The sequence below is a fragment of the Aspergillus sydowii genome (genome assembly GCF_001890705.1).
Source record: "Aspergillus sydowii CBS 593.65 unplaced genomic scaffold ASPSYscaffold_6, whole genome shotgun sequence".
NCBI classification, from domain to species: domain Eukaryota; kingdom Fungi; phylum Ascomycota; class Eurotiomycetes; order Eurotiales; family Aspergillaceae; genus Aspergillus; species Aspergillus sydowii.
Genome location: NW_024467864.1, coordinates 1,534,437 through 1,560,337, shown reverse-complemented (window position 1 = coordinate 1,560,337; position 25,901 = coordinate 1,534,437). Strand labels below are relative to the sequence as shown.

At 50.2% G+C, this 25,901-nt stretch overlaps 11 protein-coding genes across 11 annotated transcripts; 7 read left to right on the top strand and 4 right to left on the bottom strand.

Moving 5' to 3' along the window:
• Positions 1-1,591: 1,591 nt before the first annotated feature.
• Positions 1,592-4,631, bottom strand: ASPSYDRAFT_46412 (uncharacterized protein). Its single transcript, XM_040847222.1, has one exon. It carries the CDS (start codon positions 4,298-4,300, stop codon positions 1,655-1,657), a length of 2,646 nt encoding a protein of 881 aa, XP_040702200.1. The 5' UTR covers positions 4,301-4,631; the 3' UTR covers positions 1,592-1,654.
• A 1,800-nt stretch (positions 4,632-6,431) lies between these two features.
• ASPSYDRAFT_46411 (uncharacterized protein) lies at positions 6,432-7,121 on the top strand. Its single transcript, XM_040847221.1, has one exon. It carries the CDS (start codon positions 6,478-6,480, stop codon positions 7,024-7,026), a length of 549 nt encoding a protein of 182 aa, XP_040702199.1. The 5' UTR covers positions 6,432-6,477; the 3' UTR covers positions 7,027-7,121.
• A 1,105-nt stretch (positions 7,122-8,226) lies between these two features.
• ASPSYDRAFT_90561 (Zn(II)2Cys6 transcription factor) lies at positions 8,227-10,667 on the bottom strand (the record flags this gene model as incomplete). The annotated part of the gene is made up of 7 exons (XM_040852353.1): positions 8,227-8,814; positions 8,895-9,332; positions 9,399-9,694; positions 9,749-10,203; positions 10,255-10,373; positions 10,463-10,486; positions 10,542-10,667. The coding sequence occupies 7 exons, from the start codon at positions 10,665-10,667 to the stop codon at positions 8,227-8,229; spliced, it is 2,046 nt and encodes a 681-aa protein (XP_040702198.1).
• Positions 10,668-10,939: 272 nt separating this feature from the next.
• On the top strand, positions 10,940-12,227 carry ASPSYDRAFT_69476 (uncharacterized protein). The gene has a single exon (XM_040850472.1). The coding sequence runs from the start codon at positions 11,017-11,019 to the stop codon at positions 12,085-12,087; it is 1,071 nt and encodes a 356-aa protein (XP_040702197.1). The 5' UTR covers positions 10,940-11,016; the 3' UTR covers positions 12,088-12,227.
• A 92-nt stretch (positions 12,228-12,319) lies between these two features.
• On the bottom strand, positions 12,320-15,636 carry ASPSYDRAFT_46407 (uncharacterized protein). The gene has a single exon (XM_040847220.1). It carries the CDS (start codon positions 15,416-15,418, stop codon positions 12,527-12,529), a length of 2,892 nt encoding a protein of 963 aa, XP_040702196.1. The 5' UTR covers positions 15,419-15,636; the 3' UTR covers positions 12,320-12,526.
• Positions 15,637-16,102: 466 nt separating this feature from the next.
• On the top strand, positions 16,103-17,745 carry ASPSYDRAFT_46406 (uncharacterized protein). Its single transcript, XM_040847219.1, has 3 exons — positions 16,103-16,879; positions 16,947-17,426; positions 17,483-17,745. The coding sequence occupies exons 1-3, from the start codon at positions 16,212-16,214 to the stop codon at positions 17,625-17,627; spliced, it is 1,293 nt and encodes a 430-aa protein (XP_040702195.1). The 5' UTR covers positions 16,103-16,211; the 3' UTR covers positions 17,628-17,745.
• A 370-nt stretch (positions 17,746-18,115) lies between these two features.
• On the top strand, positions 18,116-19,549 carry ASPSYDRAFT_46405 (uncharacterized protein). Its single transcript, XM_040847218.1, has one exon. It carries the CDS (start codon positions 18,470-18,472, stop codon positions 19,472-19,474), a length of 1,005 nt encoding a protein of 334 aa, XP_040702194.1. The 5' UTR covers positions 18,116-18,469; the 3' UTR covers positions 19,475-19,549.
• A 660-nt stretch (positions 19,550-20,209) lies between these two features.
• Positions 20,210-21,899, top strand: ASPSYDRAFT_79508 (aminotransferase-like domain-containing protein). Its single transcript, XM_040851003.1, has 7 exons — positions 20,210-20,316; positions 20,371-20,570; positions 20,631-20,773; positions 20,824-20,835; positions 20,885-21,085; positions 21,134-21,385; positions 21,441-21,899. Exons 1-7 carry the CDS (start codon positions 20,232-20,234, stop codon positions 21,859-21,861), a joined length of 1,314 nt encoding a protein of 437 aa, XP_040702193.1. The 5' UTR covers positions 20,210-20,231; the 3' UTR covers positions 21,862-21,899.
• Positions 21,900-21,936: 37 nt separating this feature from the next.
• ASPSYDRAFT_204558 (class I SAM-dependent methyltransferase) lies at positions 21,937-23,254 on the bottom strand. Its single transcript, XM_040843860.1, has 7 exons — positions 23,101-23,254; positions 23,033-23,046; positions 22,960-22,972; positions 22,790-22,912; positions 22,683-22,743; positions 22,071-22,625; positions 21,937-22,023 (listed from the first exon to the last, which is right to left on the bottom strand). The coding sequence occupies exons 1-7, from the start codon at positions 23,183-23,185 to the stop codon at positions 21,987-21,989; spliced, it is 888 nt and encodes a 295-aa protein (XP_040702192.1). The 5' UTR covers positions 23,186-23,254; the 3' UTR covers positions 21,937-21,986.
• A 272-nt stretch (positions 23,255-23,526) lies between these two features.
• ASPSYDRAFT_46402 (uncharacterized protein) lies at positions 23,527-23,974 on the top strand. The gene has a single exon (XM_040847217.1). The coding sequence runs from the start codon at positions 23,558-23,560 to the stop codon at positions 23,756-23,758; it is 201 nt and encodes a 66-aa protein (XP_040702191.1). The 5' UTR covers positions 23,527-23,557; the 3' UTR covers positions 23,759-23,974.
• Positions 23,975-24,670: 696 nt separating this feature from the next.
• On the top strand, positions 24,671-25,705 carry ASPSYDRAFT_152692 (sterol desaturase family protein; the record flags this gene model as incomplete). Its single annotated transcript, XM_040842221.1, has 1 exon — positions 24,671-25,705. The coding sequence occupies one exon, from the start codon at positions 24,671-24,673 to the stop codon at positions 25,703-25,705; it is 1,035 nt and encodes a 344-aa protein (XP_040702190.1).
• Positions 25,706-25,901: the final 196 nt, after the last annotated feature.

Genomic DNA, 25,901 nt, shown 5'->3' with positions numbered 1-25,901 from the left:
AGCCCTTGGTGTTGACAAGCTCGTATCCAAGAATAGGCACGATCGACCTGTTCCTCGCGTGTGTAAGAGATTCTCGAGAAACCCGATGGTGATCGGCGTCTGCAACACGAGATCTATTTATGCCACATCGTACTCGCCGGTTGTGAATGGTCCTTTTGAAAAGCCGGGGTGCTGGCGGCGAATAACTGACGACCTCGCATGGCCGGGCGAGATAATCATTATCCGAGGGCACTTAAACGAATGCGACTCAGCCCTGGCGGGTTTGGCTTCAGAGCTTCATGTAAGGAGCCCGGGCGGATATTTAAGCAATTCAGCATGACATGGCTTTGGGTAAGCAATCCCAACTGCACAGACTTGATCAGCGCCTGAGACTTAAACAAGCAACCCATTGCATCTAAACCCTTTATATATATTGACCCGACTGGGTTGAGATGCAGGTTCGGGCAAAACAATACGACTCTGATAAGCACTAATCAACATTCCGAGGAAAGGTTGTACTTTATACTCTGCAATCAGCCACCTTATCAGCCCCCTGCCCACCCGCGCAGCGAATCAACACCAGAACTATCATCGACAGGCCTGCGGAGTCCGGGTACAGAGAGTGCTGACCCTGGAGATTGCAAACCGTGTTACCGGGAGAGGGTTTTAACACAGAACACAGTGGGTACACGGCAAAAGATGCAGTTCACGCACGTATAAGAGGCAGGGGCACACACACCCTCATCTAAAGGCAGGACGCGTTCACTCTCAGAACAGCACTAGGAGTATCTCTCTCACAGCATTATAATCTCAACCTGATCCCCAGCGTGGATTCAATAGACTCCAGTACAACCGTGCACTCCTTTTTTACAAGATAAGCTACCAATACCTCTAACTTCCCTCGACGTTGATGGTTAGGGATCATTCAAATTAGCCTTCGTCGCTATCCCACGTCTTGCATGGGCACGTTCAGAGCAGCTGTATTTATCCCTGCCTCCGAAGAGATCGCCTTCGACGCTAGATATAACTTGCACTAGCAGGATCTCCTTTTCGGGAAAGAAATATCCCGTCCCCTTCGCGTCCGTCTTGAGAACCCCGGAGGTCCCGCAACTCCTGGACCAGAAATTCGACGGGCGACACCCCTATCCCACTGTCAGAAAACGCGGACATTGCCAGCCAATGGACCTACTGCGCCGCAGCTAGCGTATACTTTAAAAAATCTTAGTATTAAAAAAAAAGGGTAAGTATTATAGTTTCAACTAGATTATGTTATACAATGAACTCTAGCCCTAGCCATATACTATGCTAGTATAATTTATAAACAAATATTCTAGCTATATAGCTAGTTTAGTATCTTATATTTAGTTTCTTTAGTAATCTCACTTAGTGCTCAGATGAGATTCTTAGAAGGGAGAACCAGCGATTAGTTCTACAGAATACAGACTTATATTCCACAACTACGTATCACGTCTCTATAATCCACCTAGAGCCCCGATACTGTACGCTCACAGTAAGGCCTGCTACAACAGTATCTAGATACTTATAAGCGTTTGCATCTAGCTTACTCAGCCTGCAAGAAAACCTGTTTACTTTGTAACGAATATATACTTAGAACTTTAGTACTAATTGTTTAATACTTCGTATTTCGTAAAATCTATATTTTACAAGTCTTATCTCACTGGATGGGGATCCCTGTCTGCAGCGAGGCAACACCGGTAGGACCAAGAATGTCCTCCAGACTAAGCCACGAATACACCAGCTGGTCGGCGTACTCCCTGCCCTGACCATCATCTCCACTATCCTGGACTATCGGCTTCTTATTCTTGCAAAACACCCGCAGCTCCTTACACGCCACCGAGCCATTCTTGGCCAGATACCCCCGCATCACATCAGCGGCACTCACGACAATCCGACTACATATCTCATTGCCCGAGCGAGACCCAAGTCCCATGGCTTGTGCATTCTGCGCCGATCCGCGCGCAACGTGGTGGATGAGGATGACGATGTTCGAAATGAACGTGTCATCGCGCATGTATCCCGCGGTGAAATACTGCACCAATTTATGGTGTTCCTTGTCGCGGATGAGGCGGAGTAGCTCGACGGCGCGCTTGTGCATTCCGAAATAATTGTATAAGATGACTGGCTCTTCCTCGAAGAGTCTTGTCTTGAGCAAGGCGAGGAGGTGCAGCACATCGATGTTGTGCGTGTGAGACCAGTTGCGGGCGATGCCGAGTTCTGGATTGGGTCTTCTCTGCGCTTGCTTCTGGCGCTGCTTTTTGGTAAGTGCCGATGATTCTTGCTTCGATTTTTGCTGCGAGAGTTGGTCGAGGATCGTCTCGAGGCCTGCGATTCCGGCGGCTGCGCCTGGTAAAGGATCGGGGCCGCTGTCGAAGAATAAGTTCGCGACTGCAGTTGTTGGTGTGAGGATGCGCGCATCTTTGCCGTTGGGTTTGTGCCATTCGCTTTTATTTCGAGAATCGCGGGCAAAGTTGGTGGCGGAGGAGATACCTGTGGCCAACTCGAGCCGTTGCAGCGACTCCGCAGCGTTTCTGGGACGCGAACCGATGAATATGTGAGATTCGCCATGGATTTTGATGAACGCGTCCATGTCCGGCCAGCGCAGGTCTTTGTGCATTGGTGAGGATTTTACGACGAGGTTGTATAGAAAGGCCAATTGCTGGACATCGTACCACTGCGTGACGAGCTGTTGGCCGACAAACTGCATGCGGCGGTTGAGTTGGAATAAGAATAAACCGCAGAGGATAGGGTGCTGCGATAGGAGTGTGTGCTTTTCGGGGGGAGGGCCAACTCTGTCGAGGCCAGACTGCACTCGAAGATCATGGAATAGGTCTTGGATGATCCATGACTGCACAGCTGTGCTTATACCTTGAATGTCCTCATCACCTTCTTTGGGCCAAAATTCAGGCGGCGGGTGGGTCTTGGACAGTTGCTGGTACTCCTTGATGGTCTTCTGGATGCGAAGTCCAGACATGCGAAGGTCTGCAAATGCACCCAGGGCGCTGTGTCGCATGGCATGATGAACGTCAAGGAAGATCTGGGCAGCGAAGCAAAGCCACAAAGTCACTTGTTTGGTTTTGGCGAATTCGGCGAGGCCTCGAGTCAACAAATCCTCCACAGGCATCTGGATGTTGAACGCATCAAGCATGCAAAACTCCGGTAGGATCGACAGGAGGATGATTTTGTCCTCGTTGAATTTTTCACCCACAGACATCCGTTCCCGGTTCGTCTTTGGGTCATAGATCCCGAAGTGGCCCTTTTTAAAGACTGGGAGATGGTTGGCCTGGAGAACGTTTGCGAACGACTCGAGCAGGACCCTGGTCGGTATGTAGCACCACTCGGCTACCTCGGCCATGTTTTTGTTGTATGGTAGGCCAACCTCCACGGATGGAGCTGCAGAACCGCCGCGGTTCATGACCGCGAGATTGAAGACAACATTCTGGACATCATTATTCCTTTCACTCGTAAGCGTAGCATGCCAGTCGGTCTCCAGATCCTTGACAAGATCCTGGGCCAATTGTAAAGCAGTATCTGTCACGACGGCGGCGTTCATCAGATCGATTTTCCCATCGCGGTACTCGGACCAAGTGATGGAAAGAAACTTGCGCATGCTATGCAGGTCTTGCAGTAAGCATAGCGTCTTGAAGAGCAAGGGGCCAAGGTCTAAGTCTGCGGCCTCATTGTCGTCCTCTTCAACGACAGTCACCTTGACGAGCTTCGTTGATTCTGTTGGTGTTGGTTTAGTCTGCGCTGCTGTGTCCTGAGGTTCCTCCACTGTGAGGACCGCAAATCTGTTAAGAAACGCGGCAGCCTCCCCATCTTCGCTTTGCGTATTGTCAGTCGGCGGCTGCGGCGACTTTTGGGCGTCTGGTTTCGCTGAAGCCTGGCTGACCTTCCATTCAAGGGTCTCGCAAATCTTCTCCAGCGCAGTGATGAAATAAGCGTGACGCTCATCGCTTGCAGAGTCACCCTGACCCAGGAACCACGAAGTGACCGTTTTTCTCAATTTGATGGCGCGCCTCGCGGTCGTGAAAATGGATCTGGGCACCGTGAGAGCGGAATCGGCGACTACGTTGGCGAGCTCCTGTAGATCTTTGGTGGTGACACTGTAAGGAACTGCATTTGCGACATCATTGGCATCCCTTTTGCCCGGGCTGTTTGCCCTGTTCGCGGGCGGAACAGCAGCAGAGAGGGATGGCGGCCGATAACCACATTTGTTCGCTGTCTCAAGAAGCCATGTTGCAAATGTATTGGTATCCTCCTTGTAGCGGGCGTAACTACTCTGCAGGAATTTGGGTAGCATGTCGGCGACGGTAGCCCGGACAAGGGGCAGGTGAGCTGAAGACGAGATGAGGCGAGGTTGAGGTTAAGTATACCATGGCTGGAGCCAGCGGGCCCATCGAACTTCCCTGGAGAATGTCGTGGTGAGCTGCCGCTTCTTGCCTTGGACAAGTGAGGGACATCGAGGGTGCCCACAATCGGTCAGATTGAGGCCAAGCTGTTTGTTGTGTTTGTCTCTACACGTGATGCAGCGCCTGTGAGAGGTGGTTGCAGCCCATGGTTTGGTCTTACTGTATGACAGCCTCGCGGCTGGGTTTTGTCCTCGCCTCCGAATTCTTCATTGCCCCTCAATCTCCTAAAGTTTGATGGATCATTTGCGTCACTGATTTTCACTGTTAAATGCAATCTCTTTTGTCCAAGGGAGCAAATTAATCACTACCGCTGGTAAGCGAAGACAGCGAAGACGCGCTCCAAACATTAGTCACGAATGCGGCTCTCCAAGAGCCAGAGGGATCGTTGGCCAATTTTGCGGCGCTGCTGACCTCCATTGCTTCAGTCCACCAATTGAAACAGTCTATCGGGCTTCAAATTAGCAGCGTGAAACCCTGGTCCGCCGCGAAAGATGACTCGGGCCCTAGATGGCACTGCCCGCTTATTAGGCCGAGATAGGAAATGTTTGGATCACACCCCTGTCGTGAAACTGCGCGTAGCCTTGTCTGAGAAGAGTATTAATGGGTCACCAATTCCACTCCAAGAGGCATCGAGCCTTACCGTTCCACATGACGCTCCTGAAACGCAAAGGGTGTGCCTCTCATGCAAATGCCGGACGATTCCAATACTGCTGTGAGGCATGACCAGACGACCGATTATGAGCTGCTTTCTCGGTCGCCTAGTCCTCTACCACCAGACATAACAATGCCCAAGGACCCCAAGCCCTTCTCTCAGCCTTGGACGACCTTGGCCGTGAAAACATGGCTATGGGAAATCCTGGCAATTATTTTCAGTGTGATTTGCTTTATCGCCATTGTTTGTATTTTGATAGTTTTTGATGGAAACCCTCGCCCAGCTTTCGCGTATGGATTCACACTCAACGCAATAATCTCTATCATCGCGACCGCATCAAAGTCATCACTTATTTACGTGATTGGGGAGTGCATCGGCCAGTTAAAGTGGATTTGGTTCCATAAAGCTGATAAAAAGAAGGAACTCGCTGATATGCAATTGTTCGACAGCGCCAGCCGGGGACCGCTCGGGTCTCTATCTGTGATACTACAGCACAAAGGCCAATCGCTGGTATCGCTTGGTGCGCTCTTGACGGTTCTTGCTTTGATGTTCGACCCGTTCATGCAGCAGATCCTCAAATATCCAACGAGACAAACGATTCGAGACGGTGATTCTTCAGGTGCGGTCGCAAAACAGGCGCACTTCTTCTTCCCAAAACCCGCCAGCATAGACTTCCAGGGTGTGGTCAATACCGGTATATGGTCTGAATCGCCTGCGCAGCTCGAGCCGGCCGTATCGTGCTCCTCGGGAAACTGCGCGTGGGAGCCCTTTCAATCAGTTGGCGTATGCAGTCAATGCGAAGATATCACGTCCCGTACCAGGCTTGAATGTGGTTCGATGGTGGTCAATGATACTGCTACGATCGAAACCACTGCTACTGACTGCGAGGTCATACCTCCGCAGGGAGAGCGAGCCAGCATCAGGATTAATTCAACCATTTCGCCAATAAGAAGTTTGTCGGATGGAATCTATTATCCATCATTATTCCTGGATGTCCCGGACCAAAAAGTGTGGTTCCCATTCCAACGCAACGAAAGCGAAGAGCAAAATGGATCCGACGCCACATATTCAGGGGTGAAGAGCCCCCAGTTCGTCATTGCCCATGCCGAATTGGCCCTGGAGAGCAATACAACGACCGGACTGTCGCCGCTGGTGCATCTGGCAAACACATTTCGCCTCAGCAAGGTCACGCAATGCGTGCTTGCCCTCTGCGTCAGGACCTATCGGATTTCCGTGTCGAATGGGACTTCGAGCTTTGATATCTCCACACCAGCTGACTTTGGCCAGATATTCTCAACGCCTGATCTCTTCTTCTCGGGTCCTGACTGCTGGAAGCCGTCCGCGCAATCGCACGGCGGGTCCCCAGAATCCGTGAACTTGGCAGAATTGCCCGCGGGCTACGCCGACGTCTCCAAGATGGCATTCTGCCCGATCACCACCTACGACCTGAGAAAGTATCTCGAGGGAGAGTCCGTCATGCCGTACATGGCATTCAACCTTTCAACATGGATTTCCGATTCCGTGGCGGAGGGTGGCAGGTTGCTACCAGAGAACCCAGCAGCCGGCAAGGTCGTGAGTGATGGACTAGAATCCGTTGTCGGCGCCGTCGCTGCGTCCCTCACAAAGGCCGCCATTTCTGCAAGCAACTATACCGTTCTAGGCACTGTATATACCTCGGAAGTGTACATCGACGTAGACTGGATCTGGCTCCTCCTGCCGGCCGCTCTTATCACGTTCGGTACCCTTTTCCTAGTGTTGACCGTTCTTACGAACAGACGACAGCGCCTCCACCCCTGGAAATCATCTATGCTCGCGGTCCTTTTCCATGGCCTCAGTAACATGGAGACAGAAGGTATGATGAACGGAAGATCGACTGTGGGGCAGATGGAGAAGACAGCGCAGAATATCCAAGTAAGATTGCGGACAGTTGATCAACGCAGAGGTCTTATGCTAGACCAATCGTAATGGATGCGCCATTGCCTTGCCTTGATTTCGATCGCAGGTACTACGGAACTACATGACCAAACATTATAATATTGAAGTACGAAACTTATACCAGACATCAGAATTTGACATTGTAGTACGTTCTATAAATGTGATATCAACTGCAGATTGCTACTGTTGATGTTGGGATCGCTACAACTCACGGCCGGTGAGTTTGTTAGCTGATGCTACTAATCTTACCAAGAGAGTAGCCTGTATTCTCTCTAGCCTTGCTGAAGTAGATAAATAGCAGTAATAGGCCCGCGGCTCAACCAAATCCACATTATTGCTACAAGTGTTACCACAACTATATCCAATATCGCGTGGGCGAGGGTCATAGAGTAGGCTAAGGGCGTACTCTTTTCTACTGGGCGAGTAGAAACTCGCAAGGGCCAGCATTAAAATGGAGTCTGGTGATTGGGTTTTGGGTCTACTCCAGTACTACATATCCCTTGAAGTATGGAAATCAAGGCTGACCATTGCTCTTTTTGAAACTGTCAGATTTCATGGCCTCCAAATTGCCTAGAGTCGCTAATCCAGTCGAGACAAAGATGCGATCGCGGGTATTTATATGCTAACCCTCGAAGGCAAGGCGGTGGAAGAGGTTTTTGATAAAATATATAATAGGTTGAGTGAAGACTACAGGGAAAAGCCTGGCAATAACAATGTATATATTAATGGAAGGATTGGAACCATAACATGGTCGTTTGCTATATGCCTGGTACGGGGAAATGAAGTGCAGCCACCATGGTGTCAAGCGCGAAAATCAGCTACACAAGGATTAAAGTAGGACTGGCTGTGGGTTTCTGTACCTGCTATTCGGTGAAGAGATATTTCTAGGGGATATCATCATAAACGACCCAGTCGCTTTTTACGACTTCAGCAGGCAGTAGCTGGCGGCTTCAGAGAGAAGACAGGTATGAATGACACGCTCGGAGGGCCAAGCCAAGCGACCTATTTAATACTTAGCAGCTTCTAGGCAAGGTCGCGCACTTATGCGCTGTATATCGTACTGTGTCCTCAGAGTGCCCTTGACGTATTACGCGTCTGCGATAGAGGATAGACCCTTTTGCAAGATCAAANGGTGGGAACCTTATTTTATTAGGTCACGCCGGCTATGTTTCGAGTCTCATCGAATGAAGTAACTGCTGGAGCTTGGAGCAAATCAAGGGGCGACATATCTCATAGTGGCAGAGACGAGACAGGAGAGAATTCATTCCCTAACCAAGTGTCATCATCAAAGTACACATCGGTGTGGGGATTAGTGAATAAACTACTAATAGCGTCCGTTGATTCCCGGCTTCTCTTTGCTTCAACGTAACGAGCTGCAACATCAAATAGTGGCTTGAAAATACGCAGCTGCCTATTACAGCTGGCATAGCGCGGCCATTGTGCCAGGCTCTGAAGACCGTCAACTACTCCCTTCAAGCGGTCCATGTCCGCAAAGTCAGCAGTATCAATAACACTGCAAACCAGAATTGTGAAAGGGATAAATGGCGCTAGGAGGAGGATCTCATTGACCCATTCGTGAAGACCAGTCGGCCATTTTGTGGCATCTGAAAGTATGGCAATGCTGGCTTCGGTTTCTTCAAGAGCTATCCGGGCAGCGGTGGTGCATTGCGTACACGGGATTATACCCGAAGGACTCTCTGTTGGCATTCCTCGATATATGGAGGCCAAAGTTGAGTATTCCATTGCTCTGTTTGCGTGTATCAGGAACCGTAAAATTTTTAGATCTAGCACATGGCTACTCCACAGGTCTGGCCGATTCTGAGAAGGACAGTTAGTCAAGACTGGTTCCGTATTCTTGCTTCTGTTGGGAACACAGCTAAGGTCGTTTAGATACTTACATAGTATCCGGCTCTCGCCGCTATCATCCGCTCCAGCTCAGAAGCTAGTGCACTGGTACGAGACATACGAATGGAGACCGGTTTTGTCAGCGCCTTCGGGCTATACAGGCTATCGTACAAGCGGCCGTATATGCTAGCAAAATCAATCCAGTCGGGCAGTCGGTTATATGCTAGGGAGGCCATTTTGCGGTCCAAAGTGAGTCGTGGGATGGTGATATCCTGGTCTCTAATAGTTGATGGCCTGCCAAGCCGTAAAGCCACAGATTTCTCCAGGGCGTACACAGCCCAGAAAAGATACATCTTTCGCTGCACTGCGGTTTCATGTTGCGTTACAATGGAGTAACTGCTATGCAACCCCAGGTCCAGACACATAAGCGACGCTCTTGAAATAAACGTCCATGCTGTGGAAACTTTCGCCCGGTGCAGACAATGAAGGGACTATATGGTGGAAATCGCCAATTAATACTGCGGGGAATGCATTGCAACTAAGATAGGAAGACGCACCGCCATGTACAAAGCACAGATAGAGTCAATATTGGTATTGACGTGGAAGGAAAGGCTCGATATAATTGTCTCGAGGCTCGCTCTGCACGTCGAAGCTTGCGCGTCGTAATCCTCTCGGAGTGTCTCGTCATCGACACTAATCGAACATTGGGTAAAGAGCGAATAAAGAACGTAGTGGACTATAATCAGCTCCATATCGCTAATGGGACCGGGTGTGCAGGCTCTGATCACGTATTTGGTGAAGTCTCCCAGAGATCCAAATTCGAACGGCCAGTAAATCTCACTCGGCGAGCTCTCTGGAGAATAATTATTAGAACAAGTGTAGCATATCCTGACAACGATAGACGCACCTTGAGTGATCCTGAGGCATGCCATGATTTTACCCAAGGGAGGCATAGGCAAATCCCTGAGGCTGAGTCCGGAAGGCGAATCTTTTAGAAATGAAAATGGCCCTTCCAGCGTCTCATTTTGTTGCTTTTGGAGATTTACTGCGTTCCGCAAAGTATCCAACGCCGAAGTTATGTCGTCAATGGCCCTGGAGTAGGGGTCAGTCATCACAGCAGTTTCAAGAGCCCTTGCTGCGCAAATGACATGGGTAAACATTGCGGACTCGATCCCTTCCGCTGGAGCTGGAGCATTGGTGAACAAGTGAGGACCACCATATTGGAACGATGTATATGATGGTGCTAGCGATCTAGTTGGAGCCATAAGGGTACTATCGCCGTTACGGCGCTCATCTCTAAGTTGCCCTATGATTCCGTAGAGGTCCTCAATTCTGTTCGAAATATGCTCAAGTCTCCTTTCACTGATGATCTATTAATGTTTAGACAAAATGTACTTTAGTGGGACAACTCACTATGCAGTCGAGATCAGGACCCGCTGCCGCTTTTCTCTGGCTTTGTGAGCCAGTCTGAATGTACACTCCGCGTCGGCCTTGGTACAGTGCGAGCACGGATTGACGCGATTACACTTGGTCTATTAAGCCGGCTCGAAAGTCAGTACTCGGATACTCCTCACATGGGAAAGATTCGAATATTTGCGGGAGGTAAACAGAATGATCGTACCTTTCGCTGACGGCAACGATCACACTGTGCATGTCAGCATCCAGATACATGCGACGCGACCAAGGAAATGTTCGCATACTGCCACCCTCTCTTTCACGATAACCTCACGCTCGTCTGATCCATTACACTGGGGATCCAGGCCGCCTTCTCTCCCTGCTGCTTGGCCAGCGGGTCCGCAGTCGGTGCCCCCAGGACTGAGTGACATCATCACAGCGGTATCTAGAGACGCTCTCAATGCGATTTGAGCAGGATAAATCGCAGGTGGTGGAAATGTCAAAGGGTGTAAGTCCGGACCTTCGGAAGCCCGCCCGACGAGTTACCGACAGTACAGGCTTGCAGGTTCGACGAAATTTCGAGCCATGGCCGGACCCTCGGGGCGCCAAGAGTGCGCATTCCGACCAGTGGAGACACCTTAGGGAGCCTTATATACTTGGCTATTGCATGCCTCTGGTTTCTGGCCCCATGCTCTTTTGGACACGATCGTTCTCCTTGCTTATTCTGTGAGCCCGCAGGCATTTCCCCGACTATCCGTTCTCTCCCCCAAATACTCTACCATGAAGCATCGCGGCGTTGTCTACGATGTCGGCCTCAATTTTGGTGGCACTGGATTCTCTGTCGAGCCATTCAATCCTGCTCTAGTCGAATATGACATGAAAGCAATCGCCGGCGAGTTACACGCCAACGCCGTCCGGATTGAAGGAGAGGAGATAGCTCGACTGCAGATCGCCGCGCGGTCAGCGCACGCGATGGGACTAACGGTGTTTTTCAATCCCTGGAAGATGAATGCAACCATAGAGGAGACACGCGTATACTTTGAAGAGGCGGCAAAAACTGCAGAAAGATTACGCAGTGAAGGCATTGATTTGGTCTTTATCGCCGGCTGCGAGTACACCATCTTCAGCAAAGGTGTTTTCCCTGGAGATTCTTTCAACGAACGTGTAATGTTTCTCGGCCCTCTGTTTCCCAGCGGCCACATGATCGAGGATATTCCTCAGGCTCTGCTTGACAAGTCTGTCGAGTTGAATAAGGTGTTGCGGTCTTTTGTCGAGGTAATTCGTTCCCATTTCGGGGGCCAAGTCACATATTCAGCCGGCTCCTGGGAAGTCGTGGACTGGGATATTTTTGACGTCATCGGCATAGACTATTATCGCCGAGGAGAGACTGCAGAGAAGTACGTCTCATGTCTTGACCGGTACAGGATTGGCAAGCCTCTCGCTGTTTTAGAGGTCGGCTGCTGTGCCTACGAGGGGGCAGCAGAGCGCGGAGACGGCGGGTTCGTACTCTTAGAAGGTACAAATCCAGACGGCACTGGCATCTTCGAGAATGATATTATCCCAACTCGAAGCGAGAAAGAGCAGGCTGAGTATGTCGGGACGCAGCTTGACCTTCTCAACAATGCAGGGGTTGATGCGGCCTTTATATACGTGTATTCCTTCCCGTGCATGCCGGCAGGAAAAGGGGCCAGGGATCTGGACATGATGTCTTTCTCGCTGGTAANGTCTTTTCCGGAGGAGGATTCAAGATCTAAGGATATGCCTCCATGGGTACCGAAGGAGTCTTTCCATCGCGTCGCTGATGTCTTTCGTTCTATGGAGCAGGAAGAGCAGAGATCCACCGTGATTTAGTGAAATGCCCCTTTGGGCAAGTGCCTACATGCTTAGGACTTAGAATTGTACACAATCGGAGGAGTTGTGACTTTGAACAGACTGTGGATCGATAGGTAACTGGCGAGGACAACACAATACATCATGGAATATGAAAAGTCTAGTAATAGACATGATAACATCCACCCGTCACGTCGAAGTATACACTCCCCTCGTAACGCAACAACCCTTTAAGTATTGTAATATCATAACTGCTAATATAGTCTATAGGGCTCCAGCGGAGTTCCCATGACAGGAATCTTATTCCAGGCCAGCCAAAGCGCCCGCGGATAAAAGGAATCTCTCTTTGATTCCCGACTCCCGGTGGGTTAGAGGGTGTTATAGATATATGCATTTATACCAGACTAGATGTAGTGAGACCCATAAACCCAATTCAGAGGTTTTGTTGTATAGTCATATGCTAGAGGCCCCTGTCCCTCAGTACACTCCTCAATGTGTCCGCAAAGCCAACCACATACTCCTTATTCAACATTGTATAATGCGCCCCCTGCACATCATGGAACTGCAAATCCTCTCTAACAAACTCGCTCCACGCTGCTAGCCGACCCTCTACCCAGTGCTTCCTGTCCTTCGCAACATGGCTTAGCGGATCCGCCACAAATACATCCATACACTTGACAGCCCCCTCAGGCTCATAATCAACCGCATTACTCTGCATATTACTGGCAAGCCCGACCCAAAGCAAATAATAATCCTCCGACAAACCCAACTCTGCCCACCGTTTATCATCACAGTACTGCCTCAGGTACCGAATCGCATCAAGCCGACGACCGTCCCGCTCAAAAGCACAAAGGGCCGCTTTATGCTTATATGCAGTCTCCTCATCCATCAAGCCCACAAAGTAAAACAGGTGAATAACGCACTCATCCCAGAGCAGCTCCCGCATCCGAAACTTGATATGCGGCGGGAGATTCCAGCTGCCGCAGTATCGCACTTCGTCACCCCCGCGTTCAAGCATTTTTGTCACCTCGAACGCCACCATCCCGCCGAAAGAGTACCCCGCTATCGCGTATGGGCCGTGAGGTTGTCGCTGTTTAATTGCGGCGTGATACGTTGTCAAGAGTTCTTCGAGGTTCGCAAAGGGAGTTTCGCCCTGTGCGGCGTTGAAGCCTTTTGCGCGGAAGGCGTGGACAGGACGGTCGGTTATGAGGTATGCCAGATTGACGAAGACAAGCACTTCGCCGACGCCTGGATGTACAAGCCAGAGGGGAGATTTGTTGCCGTGGGGTTGGAGAGTTACGACGGGGTCGTATACGTGCGCTGCTTGGGATCCTGTGGAGGCAATGCGTGCTGCTAGACCTCTTGTTGTAGGCTGTCTGAGAATGTCTGAGAGATGCAGGGGGTTTGTGAGGAGCTCGAGCCGCCTGTTTATGTGTTGCATGATAGCGACGAGGTCCATTGATGTAGCTCCAGTAGCGAGGACGGAGTCGTTAACCCCGAAGTCATCTTCAGATGAAAGTTCCAGCTGCTCTCGGATGATGCTGAGAATGATGGTTTCCTCAGTGGTCTCTGGCTCACCCCGTGCCTTCTGTCGATATCGTTTGATTGCGCTGTCATTGAGGATTTGATATTCGACAAATGTGCCAGCCTCTAGCGATGCCTTAAGTTTCGCCCGCGACAGTTTCCCCAATGTACTCTTTGGCATATCTGTCAAGAGCAGTGGGACCACCCTCGGCTTGGATCGCGTGTGCATACTGACAACGCGGATGATATTACTCTGTGTTTCAAACCGCGCCTCGTCGTCATCCTCCTCGTACGATGGGAGGTACAGCACAGCCACGACCTCAGTATCCATGGATGCATCGCGAGTCCCAAAGCAGCAAAAGTAACTTGAGGTAGCTCCTACAATCTCCGCCTGCTCCAGCGCCGCATCAAGTTCATGGGGGAGATACTTGACACCATTAATATTAACAATTTCCTTCGTCCGGCCATCAAGATGCAGATATCCGTTCCTGTCAATGTAGGCCAGGTCGCCTGTGCGGAACCATCTATCTTCGGTGAATGCCTCTGCCGTTGCAATGGGATCGTTGTAGTAGCCTTTGAAAATGGCATCGCCTGTGACTTCGAGACTGCCGCGCTCACCAGGGCTTGCCTGAGCGCCACTTTCATCAAGACGGGTAACGCGCATATGTACGCCCGGCATTGGGGTCCCCAACGCTGCGAACTCGAGGTGCTCTCTGCTGTCATAACTTGGGCAATGGGAATTGAAAATGCACCCTGCCACTGTCTCCGTCATACCGAATGAGGGCTTAAATACATCGTCAGGGATACCGTATTTGCTCAGCAGCTGTTGTAACGCCACGCAGACCTCAACGATGTTAGCCTCTCCACCAGTGTCCAGGTATAGTGTTTCCAGGTTGAGACCAGCATCCAAGGTACGAGTTTTACCAGCCTCTAGCTGCCGTCGAAGTTTTGCACAGAGGAAGTTCGGCGCAAAGGTGCGGGATACTTGATGCCGGCTGACGAGATTCAGGAGGTTGGCCGGGTCAACGAGGATATCTGTAGCGGGGACTTGAATTTGAGAGACGCCCGAGACAATGGCAAATATATGGCAGTGGACAAGGTTCGCAACGTGGTCCATGTGCACCCATGAGAGGAACGGACTTTTGGGGAAGCGTAGGTTGGCGACAGCTGATTTTCCTCGAAAAGCTGAAAGAAGCTGGAAATGGGTCAGAGGCACAGCCTTTGCGTTCCCGCTACTCCCCGATGTTAACATGAGGGCTAGAACATCAGTTGGCGATGGCTGCAGTGTTGTTGGAAGCAAGTCCAAGTCACCTCCTGCTTTTGCGAATATATCTTCAACTGTTGTAGCATCAATACGCTTCTCCCCTGTTTGTTCTAGAAAGGGGCCTAGCAAGGAGGATCGAGTAAGGCAAATTGGGCCGCTAAATGTGTCGTAAAGGTGTTTCAGATGTTTCTGCCGGTCTGCAAGGTTATGGCTGAACATTCCTGGCCCTGTGACGGCAGGTATGGCTCCAGTGAGTAGGACAGACCAGTACCACACAATGCTGTCCAAGGCGTCTTCAAAGTGAATAATGACAACTGATTTTGGGCGGCATAGTTCTTGTTGAGATAGAACAGACGCGTTTCGCTCTGCCTGGTATAGCAGGTCCTTGTAGGATAAAGTCTTTGCAGCAGATGGCTTGTTGATGCCGCTTTGCTGGTAGGCAACAATCCCTTCCGTTGTATGTGTTGCCGCATATCGTAAGGCATCGACAATGTTGTCGAATGGATGGCCCTTTGGAGAAATGGTCACAGCCGGAGCTTGATAACCTGTCTTTGACGACGCCATTGCCACGTCTGAATATTGGATTATATCGACGATGCACACAAACTTGGTCCAACTGGGTTACGACGGGGTCTGTATAGAGGGAAATATAGTCACACAGTTCGGAAAGCTCATATATACGTTGGAGACGAAGTAAGGAATGCAAGTCGAGGACAAAGTGCGTAAGAACGCAAAGCGAGGATAGCAGGTGGAAGCTCAGCTTGGGGGCTGGCCTGAAGACCTTCAAATTGTCGGAGGATACCGCAATTGATTTCGAACCCTTGCAGCCTTTTCTGACCACTTCAGCTCAGATGCCCTTGACTCACAATCTTGATTATCCTCTCCGTTTGGAATACGAGCTTACACCCAAGCGTGGACTCGTCAAATAGTGAGATCATGCTGTCCAAGTCTGACACGAGAATACGAAGGCTTCATATTCAAGCCACGAAAAGCACTGCATACGTTGGCCAATTTGGGGAATCTGGTCTATTGGTAGAATATCCCTGTCCCTGGCCTGCCTGTAGCGTGCTTATCCGTCTCAGGTTGCATCGGTTGACACACCCCCCAAGATGTGCAGGGCCAAGAGGCCTCAATCTTTTCGTATACGAGGTTGTAGCTGAATGATCGTTCCACCTACTTTTTTGCGTCCGTTCTATATCGCAGTCCGTATTTTTATGACTGCTATTGATGTTCTGATGGCTGAAGTGACCAAGTTTACTTCTCTGGACTCCCCAGCTCGAATATATATTCGCGTGGCATAGGCACTTCCCCGCCAGTATACCACACGATAAAGCGTTTCTCTGCCTCACTCGTAAAAATGACTGTCGAAAACTCTACCTATCCATCAGAAACATCGCAACCGAGCGCAAAAGAGTACTGGTCTCGCCACCTCCGTTCCGTGCTCGCACCACTATTTGAAGCCGCGAACACATATTCAACGGCTGATCAACAGACTCATCTCAAATTTATCGATGATTATGTTGCACCCAATCTAGGCCCTCTTCCAGGAGAACCGCACGGTGCATATACAACTCCCTCCTCTCTAGTGGGCTCGCCTTTCGATCCTAGCATCAACCTCGTTTCATCCGGACAGGCTAAAGTACGATTCGACTTTGATGTTATCGGCCCAGCAGAGAGAACAGGGCCTGACCCCTTCGCAGAGAAACAGTCGCGCGAGCTACTCCATCGTCTAGCGGAAGTCGTCGGCGCAGATACCCAGTGGATGAATGGCCTCATGGACGCACTGTACCTCACCCCGGAAGAGAATGAGACTGCATTGGCAAAAATGCCACCCGGTGTTGCCATACCTCCAAGCTCTGTTGGTTTCGATTTCGACGGCCCGAAGAAGACATTGAAGTTTTATATCCCCGGGGTGCGGAAGGGCCTTGCTACGGGACGCCCTTTCGGGGATATCATACTGGAGACACTCAGGTCTCTTGAGCCATTAGGATCAGAGCTCACTCCAGCGTTGGATTTGATTGCATCGTGTGTCTATCCCTTGGCGAGTGGAATATTCCATCTGCACCCACATACTGATCAAGATAATCTCCAGATATATATCTACCTGTAAACACGATGCCATACTTCCTTTGGTCGGGATCGACTGCGTTGACCCTACAAAACACAAAGATGCACGCGTCAAATGCTACATCCACACAAGCGGGAACTCCTTCGCCGTTGTCCGCGACGTCTTAACCCTGGGTGGCCGGCTCACTGACGAGACGTCCCTCAAGAGGGTTGAAATCTTAAAGACAATCTGGCCAATGTTAATTAACGAACCCGAAGGCCTCAACACAGCTGATGAATCCTGGTCCAAGCCGGAGCGTATTAACCGGACAGGATACTCTGGGATTCAGTACACCGTTGAGATCACGCCTGGAAACGCGATTCCCGATACCAAGATATATGTTCCGCTCTTCCAGTATACTGATAGTTCCGAGGTTGCCGAGCGAAATTTTGAAAGTGTTCTCAAGAAATTGGATAATGAGTGGGGACATAGTGGTAGGTACAGGAAGACGATGCAGTCCATCTTGTGAGTCTCCTTTAATCTTCTGGGCTACTGAATATTACGGACTAATTGCTTTACAGTAAGGACGTGGATAACTATGGCCAAACATATGCTTCCTTCTCGTATTCGGAGAAAAAAGGTGTGTATACTACATCTTATGTTGCGATGCCTATCAAGGATGAGGACCGAGGGTTGGCTGGGGATTTTGGACTTCGCGGAAATTAGCAGGAGTTTAGTTTCCTGTTATTTATTCCAGGTTGTAATGGATATGTCTCTCCTTATGCTCTCGACAGTAATTGTACAAAGAAGGAATCTGTAAACTATACGTCAAATAAACCCCGTTTCTCAAGAATTGCATCCATCTCTCTTCCGAGATCTACACCTAAGGGCCCTGATAGACAACTAGCGCAAGAAAACAAAAGTCCTGTGACCCATATCGCAAAGACTGGGTGCTCAGACAAGGCTGGTGTTTCTATTCTCAGCTCGCACAATATCTCCATTTTTGTAGCATCCTGCATGGTCGGTAGGCGACTGCCTTTCTGTCCGAGGAAACCGGGGTATTCTTTAGCCAGGATGTCATACGATGATTCCGCGAGGAAAGAGACACGCCTCACTCGCAGGTGGTGTGTTGCCTCAAGTGGCTAGCAAATCTCGTATTCAGCTGTGATGAAAATCTGGTTGAATATTCTTCATTTATTCGACTGCGCTGATCAGATTAGCTTAACCTAAGAAGTTTTAGATTGCAACTCTAATTAACAAACCTTCTGCCTGATATCTGCGGGGAACCTTGATGCTCTGCGCAGACACGAACGAGGACCGGCCTGGCCGCTGCTCGTGAACCTCGAATAGGTAACACTGTTGGCATGCCAATGCCGGTGATGCTGACATGGCTACGTCTACGGCTTTCCTGCACTTCGTATATTCTGAATATCCGACGAAACGAAACTCAATCCCGCTCATATCGCATCCGTACGAAGCTTACATTACGGAACATTTTAAGGCAAATTTGCAATCCTTCGACGTCTTGTATAATGTTTCCCTTCAACTTGGCATAACTTCTCGTCTCTATGCATTTAGATACGCAAATTGAACATCTCTCGCAGCATCCAACAACCCCCATGAACGCCGTAAGGGTCACCTCGTGGACTGCACCACCTGAACAATTTTCAGTCCCAAGTCCACCAGCACCTTCACCAAGCCAGCTTCAGCTCAAAGTTCTCTCTGTCGGAATACCACGAGTCGTACGGCTTCGAGCGGCAGGCCTCCACCCAACAGCGCGCAATGCCGTTCTCCCCTTCGATCCCAGCATTGACGGCGTCGGGCAGGATGCATCTACAGGCGACCTATACTATATTACACCACTAGCCGCACCCCTTCTTGCTGAGCGGGCGAACGTTGAACGAAGCCGGGTTGTGAAGCTGGATGCGGGCGTTGACCCGACGACTATTGCAGGACTCATGAACCCGGTGTCAAGCAGCTGGATGGCACTACGATGTCAAGTAAACGGCGGCTGCCAGGGACGTACTGTCGTGATTGTCGGCGCAACAAGCGCGAGCGGTCGGGCAGCTGCTATCGTGGCACGCTATCTAGGAGCACGGCGGATCATTGGGATATCACGAAATCAGGAAACCCTTGCAGGGGTGGAAGGGCTGGATGACCGCGTTCTTTTGAGCTCACCGTTCGTTTTACCTCCTGATATTGGACCGCTGCACATAATTCTGGACTACGTGGGCGGGACGATTGCTGCCAAGCTTCTCGAAACAGCGGAGGTAGAGCCCGGAATTGAGCTCCAGTATATTCAGGTTGGTGGACTCGCCGCGGAGGAGACTCATATGCTCAAGCTGTTGCCGCCTCATTTGATCAGCTCGAAGCCGATTTGTATTAGGGGCTCGGGGATGGGAAGCTTCACCAAGCAAGACTTGAAGAATGAGATGGATGGTTTGATTGGGCTTATCACGAAGATGGAGCGGCCGTTTGAGATCTTGGGTATACCACTGAGTGATGTGCAGTCTACCTGGGAGTCTGAGGAAGTGAAACTGAAGAGATTGGTTGTGATACCGCACCCAGAATAGCTGTTGTGTGGATTACAGTCAGAAGTCGAGGAAATTAGAATATTCTTGTATCAAACGCGTATTTTGAAACACTGAAATCTAGTCATTCAAGTACTAATTGATGGCTATTCTGCTGTTCTCAGAAAGAAGCAACATCGTGCAACCGAGACGATCTACAGTGACACACACCCTTGTCTGTATGCTTCATACGTCAAATATGCCCGGCTGAGACACGGAAGACTCTATAAATACGAGCCGTGTCGGCTTTAAGTGGGATTGTCCTGTTATACTCTGGGTATAAACCTTAAGTCGCCCATGACGGGCCTATGTTGTGCTCTGTCGGCAGTGCACGTCCAAGGGACGGGACAGTATACGAGTGTAAACGCTTTGCCTGCGCCAGGTAAGCTGTGATACGTCATTTTGAGTTGCAATCTTGTATTAATCGCGCCCTTCGCATGTTGTCTTGCATCCTACCGTCATCGTATCGCCACTATTCTATTTCCATTTTAGTTCCTGCCCGTGACGAATCCGACATGGCCCAACCTAGGCTTCTTGTGGTATTGTGAGATGAGGGTTGCGCAATGTCATTTGTAATTGTAACCAATACCTGGAGTAGTTCAGTCGCATCAGGCAGTAAACAGGAAATATTCCTCGTATCCGTTAGGGTGTATGGACAATAGCTGAGGCATCAATGGCGACGGGGAGGAGCATTTATTTGCCCAATCCATCTCGGTACACTTCGCATAACGCCCACCTCAAGCATTGAACACACTGTACAATGGGATCAATCGGCCCTGAAACTCTGCAAGTGGACCCTACATCACTATTCTCAACCCGTATAGAAAAATGGGAGCCTGGAGCTAGTAAGTCAATATGCACCGAACGACATAATTGAGCCTGCGTTGAAGTCTGTGCAGTCCGCAGTCTCCTCCCTCTAGAGTCACTGCCGGGAATGATTTCCCTTGTTGCTGGAAAGCCCAACCCAGAAACATTCCCATTTGCTGAGATTGCTATTACCCTGAAGGGCCCTGCAGGGACGAAGATCGTGCTTGACGAAGCTGATCTCAACGTTGGTTTACAGTATGGGCTTCCCGCAGGAAATAGTGAACTTATCAAGGTATGCTTCTCATTACGCACCTTCTTGTCGAGGGCTGAAAATTGATGAATGTTGCTGTAGTGGTTTGAGAGCCTCCAGAGGCGAGTGCACGGTGTCGGCGACTACAGTGGCTGGGGTTGCTGCATCGGCAATGGGAGTCAGGAGCTTATCAATAGGGCTCTTCAAGTTTTCACAGACCCCGGAGATCCGATCTTAATTGAAACGTATGTTGAAGCTGTGGATGATCGAAAGCAAATGTGCTAATAAACCCTAGACCGGCATATCCGTGGGTTCCCCGAGCTTCTAGAGTGGAATCCTGCTAATTCTCCTCCCAGAGGGATCCTTGGGATTGCACGAGCAGATGAGCAGAAACTCATAGAGGTTCATTCTGATGCCCAAGGACTGGATCCAATTGGACTGGAGCAAACCTTGGTGGAATGGCCATCCGATCGCCGACGCCCCAAGGTTTTATATACAACGCCGACAGGGTCAAATCCAACCGGCCAGTCATGCACCGAGTTACGCAAACTGGAAATGTAAGAAAACCGCTACACCATGGCAGAAGAATGGCTGACGTATTGTAGACTCCGACTAGCTAAACGTTTCAACTTCATGATCTTGGAGGACGACGCATATTACTTTGTCAACTTTGAGGGAATGTCATCTAAAAGAGCCAGGAGCTATCTTGCTCTCGAGAGAGAGGCGAACGGAGAGACAGGACGGGTAATCCGATTTGACTCCCTGAGCAAGATTGTCAGTGCAGGTATGCGTGTTGGTATCCTTACGGCTCCAGTCGCTGTAATTCAGAAAGTCTGCCAAGTCACAGAGAATATCAAGTATGTTGAGCGCCCACACTGTAAGGCTGCAGGCCAACTTCGGCTAATGTATCAGTCTTCAACCTTCATCGACTACACAGCTGCTGGCTCTTTCACTGCTTCGACATTGGGGCCATTCAGGGTTTCTTAAGCACTGTGCCGAGGTAACAGACGTCTACCGACGCAGAAGGAATCTCTTCATTGCCGCGGCGGAGCGCCATCTCATAGGGAGAGCTACATGGGATGTCCCAACCGCTGGGATGTTCCTCTGGCTGACTCTGCGCCTTCCGGCAGGACGAGACAGTTCCGAACTACTGGGTAAGCAGGAGATGGGGAACGGGATCCTGGCAATTCCCGGCGTGGCCTTTACGTCAGGCAATGAGAAGGTGTGTCACATTCGCGCCAGCTATAGTCTGATTCCAGAAGAGGACATGGACGAGGCATGTGCCCGTATTGCTAGACTTGTTGATGGAATGTGGGCTCGAGTATGCTGTTGAATAGGTATTATCTAGTAGGATACTTCATACACGGAGTAACTTTTGCTAAGACCGTGCATTCTTTTACACTATCTTCTGCTACAGTGTTGTCAAAGCCCGCACAGACTTTGAACCATCCCATTCATTCAGACAGTCGGCGGCTTTTGGCCGTAAACAAAGTACCTGACACTGCATTAATATACAAGCCTCACAGAGTGACTAGTACTCACACAGGCCAGTATGCATGAACATCCGGGTTTTGCAACTGCTCGCGCACAGCAACAAGGAAGACTCTTGCATCCTCGGGATTCCACCCAAGAGCCTTGGCCATCAAAGCAGTCGAAAATTCTTCAAACCGCTGAAGGACATTATACGAGTTCCACTGGCCGATTAGTTTCCCCTCCTCATCTTCGGGCCACGGATTAGTTGGCCATCTATGCACGACAGTCTGACAGTTGATGAACCCGGCTTCTTTCATCCAGGCTTCATACTTTGTGGGATTATCTGTCGGACGATTCATCTTTTCCGATGCCTCGACCAGTAATCTGCCCCATTTGTAGAGTGGATTGTCCTCTGTGAGGGTACCGTCATCGCAGGTGGGAGGGTTGCAGAGTTCTTGCATTTCAAGCCATCCCCCGGCATTAAGAAACTCAAGGGATTGGGCGAAAAGACCGTGCTCCTCGACTCTACGGTGGTTTTGGCGGCAGTGGATGTAGTCGAACTTTTGGCTGTATGGCCAGGGTTTGTCTGCATCGGCGGCGTCGGGGGTAATATTCGCTGGTAGCCTTGGGAGATGGTCTTATCAGCCCTTGCCTCCTGGCTCATTGAGATTAGGAAGGTACCCCGTCTTGTCCATTATGGATGAGCTGTTAGCTATTACGGATACCGTTGGGTTTTTATCGGCTGCTATTTGTTAATTGAGGCATGGGTCTATCAGTTTATTTCGTACCGAAAGCAATAGCCCAAGTTGCGTCTCCTGTCGCTATATCGAGGACAGAGGTGATACTGTCTGGCAAGGGAGACAGGTGCAGTTTCCCACCCAGGGTGATATGGAAAAGCTGATGCTGGATGTCTTTCGTACATCAATATCGAGGTAAAGGTGATCAAGGGTCCACATACCCAGTCGATCCGCCTGCCATTGTGTAAGGACCTTGATAGCTCAGCAATTGGAATAAAGCTAGGAGTTATTCACCTCTGCATCGCGTCCTTGGAGCGATGTTAGCATTTGAATCTTCCACGAGAGCTCAGCCGCTGCTTTACCTTGATTGTAGACTTTCTGTACCTGCCCCGTCTTCCTTATGTATAGTTGAACGGACGAGAGAACTGACTCTTTGGAATTATCCATGGCTCCTGTCAACTTTTGAAGTCCTGAACTGACTATGAGGGGCCCCAGTGTTTCTTCTTTAAACCCTTTACAGGAGGACTGAGCAAGGAATACGAGGGCTGAGCGGGGAGCGTTGCTTCGGGCCTTGTTGGATGCACCTCTCAGCGTTTTACCGTCTTGTTAATAATTACAAATACGAGATTCGATGAGACATGGCACTTTCAGCTGCCAGAGTTAAACCCATCGGCACGAACTGCCTTGCCAATACTCGCAACTTGCAACCGCCCGTCAACAGCGTCAGAAAATTCCTCGGACGATCCAAGTTGGACCATCGAACGTACGTGGCAAGGGACTTACTATCCGTACGATTATGATATTGGGAGATTTAATCCAATGGAGTCTGTCTCCTTTAACCACCCTGACCCTTCCATCTACACCATCCTAATGGCCCCCTCTGCCCGCCCCGGCACTGCTGCCACTTTGCGCTGGCTTGTCGTGGAAGACACATTCCCTCCTCCGTGGCTCTACCGCGATGTCATGCCCGAGTTCAGCAACATAAATCTTAAGCCAGTGAAAGTCAGAGGGCGAGTATGACATTTATGTTAGAAAGGCATTTTGTTCGAAAGGTTCTGCCGTGTCAAGCACACCGTGAATTGGCCCGTACTGACGAACTGCATGGCATCCACGCTTGGGGTGATAGAACGCGGACTCCGGACATGTGAGAAGACCAAGGAGAATTATAACGATATTATGTCGCGTCCATTGCAATGGCATGCCCAGGCACTTTGGAGATTGTCTCATCATCCAGCGTGTAGCTTCCGATGCTGTGTTAAGCTGGTTTAGTCTGCAATTGCTACAGTGCTCCCTGGCGAATCCTTGATTACTGTCGCCAAATATTGTATTCCCCAAGGGAGAGAATACTTCGAGTGATCTCATGTCCATTTTTCTTTTCTCCGTAGGTGCGCGCATGTTATATATATCCCAGTGCAACAAATTAATACGAAATTGAAAGGCCGAGCGTTCGCATGCCATACGACCAACTGGGGAATGTCAAGTTCACGACTTAGGGATGCGACGACAGAGATCCAGTCCCGACCCCTCACCCCAACATGCTGAAGTCGTTCGGCATAGAAACAAGTGTGGGCGCATACTCCGGGGAAAGAAGGCGAAAGGCTAGCTAAGACCCACCCCATTGCTGGCTATTGCTTGATTGATTGCACGCCCCTCGCAACGCATACCGGATATGGACACATGTGGACCTCACCCTCATCATATCAATCTGCCTTCATATGCTTTTCCTTTTGCACTTTGAGTCTTGACTGGCTTCTCGGTTTAGATCACTAATCTTGAGTGATCTACACCCCTCGGTCCCAACAATTGCTGCTTGACGTAGCTTTCCCATGTGTCCCATAAGTGGCGATGAATATAAAGCTTTCTGGGGTTGGAGGACGTCGTTGACATGCCCGTTCCCATAAAACTACGATTTTGCTGACAATGGCTATCCCAATGCGCAACCCAAAGGACTCGATGACGTCCACCTGGCGTCTGTGGGATCGCTCGCAGTGGAATGGTGCCCACTGGCTGATCGAGATTTTGAACGCGCACCATGTCGAGCTTGATCAAGAGGTCCCAGTTCATCAAAAGACCGACAAGATCCCTTATGCACCGGAGATGCAATTCCATGTTTGGGTCCTCACCCACGCCGTCCTCCCCCTCGTCCTCCACCAACTCTATATCTACTTCTTCGGCTACCCTTCGCCATGGCTCGCGTTTTTCTACTACCATTTCGCCTTCCAATTCAATGCCGTTCACGAGGTCCGTGTTCTCCGCCGCCTCGGCCACAAAATTGGATTCCTCGACGGGGACAAACATCCTCGTGATGGTGTACCTGACGTGGGTGTCGGCAAGACTGTGCAGACGCTCATCTCCGTGATTTTGCTCCGTCCAATGTACACCGTCTTCCTCGCGTACCGCCCCGATGAAGGCCCATCCTCGATCCGATGGGGATGGCTTATCTTCGAGACCGGCATGTATGCCCTCATGATTGACTTTTGGTACTATATCCTCCACCGCTCCGCCCATGAGACAGAAAACCTATGGAGATTCCACCGCACCCACCACCTAACCAAGCACCCCAATCCTCTGTTAACCGCCTATGCCGACACGGTGCAGGAGTTTGTGGATATCATCGGCACCCCCCTTCTCGCATACGGTTCGATGAAGCTAATGGGATTTCCCATGGGCTTCTACGAGTGGTGGATTTGTCAGGCATATGTGGTCTTCACTGAGATCCTGGGTCATAGCGGCTTACGGATGTATGCTGGGGCTGTAAACCCATGGACGTGGCTGCTCAAGCTGTGCGGTGTGTACCTCATGCTCGAGGACCATGATCTCCACCATCGCAGGGGTTGGAAGCAAAGCCAAAACTACGGCAAACAAACTCTGGTGTGGGATAAGTTGTTTAACACCGCTGGTGCGCGTGTGGAGGCGCTTGCGGACAATATTGACTATGTCAACACGGCGGAACTTCCCTTGATATAACTGTGTCGAGGCCGCTTCGCAATTGGTATCTACACTGAAATTTCCCAACTGCTAAACCCTGATCCATCAAGTCGCGTGCTTCTCGCAGGATTACGGCTCCCGATTATGGCCGATATGGGTTTTCCCTAGCCGTACGACCTCGCAGTTGCTGAGCCTGTAGTAGAAGTCTTACTATCCAACGGGACAGGATATCAAG

Bases quoted from the DNA above. Each gene is read 5' to 3' on its own strand.
- ASPSYDRAFT_46412 (XM_040847222.1), bottom strand. From the start codon at position 4,300: ATGCTACCCAAATTCCTGCAGAGTAGTTACGCCCGCTACAAGGAGGAT.
- ASPSYDRAFT_46411 (XM_040847221.1), top strand. From the start codon at position 6,478: ATGGCATTCTGCCCGATCACCACCTACGACCTGAGAAAGTATCTCGAG.
- ASPSYDRAFT_46407 (XM_040847220.1), bottom strand. From the start codon at position 15,418: ATGGCGTCGTCAAAGACAGGTTATCAAGCTCCGGCTGTGACCATTTCT.
- ASPSYDRAFT_46406 (XM_040847219.1), top strand. From the start codon at position 16,212: ATGACTGTCGAAAACTCTACCTATCCATCAGAAACATCGCAACCGAGC. The intron at 16,880-16,946 runs GTGTGTCTATCC...GATAATCTCCAG, and splicing joins GCGTTGGATTTGATTGCATC to ATATATATCTACCTGTAAAC. The intron at 17,427-17,482 runs GTGAGTCTCCTT...ATTGCTTTACAG, and splicing joins AAGACGATGCAGTCCATCTT to TAAGGACGTGGATAACTATG.
- ASPSYDRAFT_46405 (XM_040847218.1), top strand. From the start codon at position 18,470: ATGCATTTAGATACGCAAATTGAACATCTCTCGCAGCATCCAACAACC.
- ASPSYDRAFT_79508 (XM_040851003.1), top strand. From the start codon at position 20,232: ATGGGATCAATCGGCCCTGAAACTCTGCAAGTGGACCCTACATCACTA. The intron at 20,571-20,630 runs GTATGCTTCTCA...ATGTTGCTGTAG, and splicing joins GAAATAGTGAACTTATCAAG to TGGTTTGAGAGCCTCCAGAG. The intron at 21,386-21,440 runs GTATGTTGAGCG...CTAATGTATCAG, and splicing joins CAAGTCACAGAGAATATCAA to TCTTCAACCTTCATCGACTA.
- ASPSYDRAFT_204558 (XM_040843860.1), bottom strand. From the start codon at position 23,185: ATGGATAATTCCAAAGAGTCAGTTCTCTCGTCCGTTCAACTATACATA. The intron at 22,626-22,682 runs GTACCTTCCTAA...CCATCTCCCAAG, and splicing joins TCCATAATGGACAAGACGGG to GCTACCAGCGAATATTACCC. The intron at 22,024-22,070 runs GTGAGTACTAGT...ATGCAGTGTCAG, and splicing joins GTTCATGCATACTGGCCTGT to GTACTTTGTTTACGGCCAAA.
- ASPSYDRAFT_46402 (XM_040847217.1), top strand. From the start codon at position 23,558: ATGGAGTCTGTCTCCTTTAACCACCCTGACCCTTCCATCTACACCATC.